At 44.0% G+C, this 4,861-nt stretch overlaps 1 protein-coding gene across 1 annotated transcript; it reads left to right on the top strand.

The window, feature by feature from the left end:
* Window positions 1-4,016: 4,016 nt before the first annotated feature.
* On the top strand, window positions 4,017-4,633 carry LOC131892568 (insertion sequence IS1162 putative ATP-binding protein-like; the record flags this gene model as incomplete). The annotated part of the gene is made up of 1 exon (XM_059242369.1): window positions 4,017-4,633. A coding segment is annotated over exon 1 (617 nt), but the record flags the coding sequence as incomplete, so codon positions are not given.
* Between the last annotated feature and the right edge of the window lie 228 nt (window positions 4,634-4,861).

The raw sequence follows: 4,861 nt of genomic DNA, 5'->3' as shown, positions 1-4,861 counted from the left end.
CCACAGATCATAGAACAATCCAGGCGTCCATTTTTAACACCCTGGCGCAGATCGGAAAAGGAGAGTGCGGCAGAACGACAAAAAACAACAAAAAGCAAGAAGGGAAAGCTTTTGAATGTAGCTGCGTAACTGAAACGGTAAACAGGAGAAAGATATGGTGCAGTTATGAGTTGGAACGTAAAATTATTGAGCTCCTGTTATTATTATGGCAATAAGACCGAGGAATTTGAGGATTTGGTAATTAAAAGAAGAACGATAGAAAGAGGAGCTTGTAATAGGAGCCTGGAATTCTGTGAGAAGTATCCAGTGTACGAAAGATAATTTTTTGGACTTACAGGTACAGATGAGATAGAGTTTACCAATGCCCTAATTCAAAAACATATATTATTGTGTTTGTCCAAAGCTTTGAGTCAAACCCAAGAGTTTGCTATATGCAGGGTTTATGAGTAGTGGTTGAGCAGAGACATTTGCAAGAGATTTCATCTATCTATGATGAAGAACGAGCGCTACAGTCTGGACAACTGGAAAGTAAGGATATTTATCCAAAAACCAAGAGACAGGAGTTGCCCAATTGAGTTAGTGAACAATTCTGACCCTACGTTGTTTTTTTGATAAAAAGAGATTGCTTTCCTTACAAAATGAAACTAAGGAGATAAATTGTGGATAATAAAGAAGTGTTAGAGGAAATATATGAATTATATTCAATGAATAAATTATTGAATAAAAAACTAAATCGTGTATTGTCTTAAAATTGATAGCACACTTTCGGAAGTAGTTGTAAGCCCTTGAACATTCAGATTATTATTCGTAAATAAGATAAAAACAAAACCCCGAGATATGGAGACTTGCGCTCTAAAAAACGGGGTATTATCTTAATTACGTAGACTTAAAAATACGACAAGATTGACAACTTTCAGCATATTTTCATTTAAGTACACCGGAGCAGGAATTCGAACCTATTTTCAATCAGATTTTATAGAGGGCGACCTTGGTCAAGATCTACACCGCCATCCCTTGGGACGATCTAGTGTCAATTTTTTGTTTGAAAGATTCTTACAGAGGTCCTATTTCCACTTTTAGTCCTTCAGGGAAAAGTTAGCCCTTATGTTTTTAGAAGCATTACGCTGGAATGTTCCGATAGGCGTTTGGCTCGACCAGCTCAACGTAACATCGATTATCAATTATTTTCTGTGGTAATTTGGTCTAGGCAAGAATCGCTTGACCTGTAGCCATTATCCAATACTATACTTGGCGAGATCCGCTGTGAACTCTCTAAAACTTCAATATTCGAGGACATAACAACAAGCCCTATTTCGATTCTTGGCGTAAGTTCTTATATGCTTGACGCACGCATAGTTATAGTTATGGACGCCCATCCTGCTACGAGAGTGAATTTGCGCTAACCCGACCAAATGATAAGCTATTATGGGAGTGCGTGGGATATGGAGCTGACATGTCAACTAAAGGCTATTTGCAGGCTCTGGGCTTTGATAAAGCCCACGAAACCAAAATATTCTGAAATGGAGACAGGCGAAATGTAGTCCTACAGTAAAAATGCGTTCGTAAAACTCAACTAGTAAAGCGCAGATCGCCTTGTGCGAAGTCTTTCTTTTGTTCTCTGGCCAAAATTGATTGCAGAGCTCGATAAGCTGGAGAAAAAGCTATAATCCCCGGTATGACGAAAGAAGTCCATCCAACGTAGCGTCCAGGCATTAAAAAGATATACGCAACACAACACCTAAATTCTTTTTCATACAGTGGGGAAAAAACCACAAAGGCCGTATGTCAGTATAAGGGGTCAAAGATATCTACAGGGCTAGCGTTTCGTGGCACAAGAAGTAAAGCACGGTCGAATTTCGGGGCCAAAGTGAACACAAGTACTCAGATCGACGGCATCGGTTCATCGAACATACGGGATCTTTAATCGCCTTTCATGAGGCAACCGATTTCCAGGATGTACACACTTTCAGGGACAACGGCTCACAAGGACCAAAACTAGAGGTTGGCAGGCGCCGATGCATTTATGCCACGAACAAAAGGATAGAAAATTGGCGGCGACAACATACAATATCAATAACAGATTCTTAAAACGAAAAGGCCGGTCCGGGCAAACTGAAATAGGCAACAGCCAACAAATGGCAGCACTGGATAAAAAAAGAAAGGGGCACAACTCGGCTAGCAGAGGATAGTTTTGGTAAGGAAAAGAAACTACTACCTCAAATGGCTAATTCGGTTCGTGTTTGTGCCACCAATTTCGGAGATCATTGTGCCAGTGACTTAATTTCGGTTCAAACCGTGCCATTGTTCTCGGTTCGTTTTGTGCCAGTTGATTTTGTGTCAGGATGAAAACGTTTCGATTTGTGCCACGGATCACATGACCCACTAGTCACTTTGGGAGATCAAGTAATTACCTTATCGCGCTAACATAAAAGCACGATATGGCCAACACACTTGATCCAATGGACCTAAAACAAATTATTACTTTACACCTGGACGGTTACAGTAACCGTAACATAGGCACTACCCTGGGTATCTCCCGTAACACGGTAAATTCGTATATGGGTCTTTTCAAGGGGAGCGATCATACCTTTAAGGAGCTACTCACTTTTGATAATGCCCGTTTAGAGGAGCTTTTCACGTCCCATACTACTATCACCAATGAACGCTACGATGCGCTGATGCGCTATTTCGAAGGGATGAACAAGGCACGGAACCATCCCGGTTTTACCTTTCTCCATCATTATAACGAATATACCCAAGGGACAAAGAAGCCCTATGGGTATACCCAGTTCATGGAGCATTACCGCCGTAAATATGCAAAGATCAAGGGTTCTATGAAGCTGGAGCACGAGGCTGGGAAAGAGATGTTCATCGACTATGCGGGCAAGAAACTACACATTGTGGACAAGGATACGGGGGAAATAGTTCCTGTAGAGGTATTCGTGGCGATACTACCTAATAGCCAATATACCTATGTGGAAGCTTGCAGGAGCCAAAAGCGCGAGGACCTGATCGGTTGCTGCGATAACGCCCTGCGTTTTTATGGGGGTGTACCCAAGGCTATCGTATCGGACAACCTGAAGTCGGCGGTCACAAGGTCCAGCAAGTACGAGGCGCAGATCAACCGCAGCTTCAAGGATTTTGCACGGCACTACAACTGTGTGATCAACCCGGCACGGGGATATTCGCCACAGGATAAGGCATTGGTGGAAAATGCGGTCCATCTGGCCTACCAGCGTATCTATTATCCCTTAAGGGAGATGACCTTCTTCTCCCTGGAAGACCTGAACCGGGAGATAAAACGCCTATTGGAACGCTATAACGACCTGTTGTTCAAACGCAAGGAGGCCAGCCGACTGGAACTCTTCCAGTCCGTGGAAAGGGAATACCTGAAGCCGCTGCCCGCCGCACGTTATGAGCTCAAGGACTATTGCAGGGCAAAAGTGCAAAAAATAGGATATGTCTATTTCTCCCCCGGCAAGTCCTATTATAGCGTTCCCTACCGGTATATCGGTATGCATACCACCATCCATTATACCAAGGGCATGGTAGAGGTATATTACAACCATCGGCGCATCGCCCTGCACTCGCGCAACCCTTCAAAAGGGTCTTACAATACCAACAAGGAACATTTGAGCAGTACCCATAAACACTATAGCGACTGGAGCCCCGGGTTTTTCAAGAACAAGGCGCTCGTCCACGGAAACAACGTTGCGACCTGTGTGGAACAGATCATTGCGAGGGTGGACTATCCGGAGATAGGCTACAAACGGGCGATGGGTGTGATACAATTGCACAGGTCCTATGGTTCACAGCGACTGGACAATGCCTGTAAAAGGGCATTACAGGCCGATGCGGTCAGCTATAAACGTATCCAGAACATCCTGAAGAACAATCTGGACAAAAGCTCCCTGTTCTTCCAGAGTCTAGAAGATGACAAGCCCCATATACCGGAACATCAAAATATAAGGGGAGCTTCCAACTACAAGTAAAACGTATAACTTAAAATCAATATCATGAACAACAATCAGACTATCGAAAAACTCAAACAGATGCGCCTAGGGGCAATGGCGGAGCTGCACGCGGCCCAGCTAAAGGACAACCGTACGGGCAAGAGCACGCCCGACGAGTACCTGGCCCTGCTGACCGACCACCAATGGGAGGACAGGCAGAACAAGAAGATCGGGCGGTTGTTAAAACAGGCAGGGTTCAAACAGCCGGCCGTCCTTGCCGACATCGACTATACCCAAAATAGGAATTTGGACAAGAACATGTTCGAGCGTCTGACAACATTGGATTTTATGACCCGTAAGGAAAATATAATCATCACCGGAGCTTCCGGGCTAGGGAAGAGCTACTTGGGACAGGCATTGGGACACCAGGCCTGTATGATGCAGTACAGGACCATCTACTCCAATACCGCCAGACTCCTTAAAAGACTAAAACTCTCCAAAGTGGACGGAACCTATCTCAAAGAACTGAACAAACTCTTTAAGGCGGACCTGTTGATATTGGACGATTTTGGACTGCAAAGCTTCGACAACCATGCACGGGAAGCATTAATGGATATTATCGATGAGCGACATAACAAGACCTCTACTATTATAGCATCACAGATACCCGTCTCTGCATGGTACGATATTATAGGGGAGGGAACCATCGCAGATGCCATTTTGGATCGCATCGTAAACTCATCTCATCGAATTGACCTAAAAGGAGAATCACTTAGAAAAGGAATCTTAAAAAAGGAATAAAAAACAAATTTTAACTATAATTGCAGTATCTCTCAAAGTGGCACCATTTGACCGAAACGGGTGGCACCATCACTCCGAAATAGCCAGAAGGCAGGAAAATACTTCAT

Source organism: Tigriopus californicus, unplaced genomic scaffold (genome assembly GCF_007210705.1).
Source record: "Tigriopus californicus strain San Diego unplaced genomic scaffold, Tcal_SD_v2.1 Contig499, whole genome shotgun sequence".
In the NCBI taxonomy this organism is placed as follows: domain Eukaryota; kingdom Metazoa; phylum Arthropoda; class Copepoda; order Harpacticoida; family Harpacticidae; genus Tigriopus; species Tigriopus californicus.
Note: the sequence above shows the minus strand (reverse complement) of the source record. Positions and strands in the feature narration are given on the sequence as shown.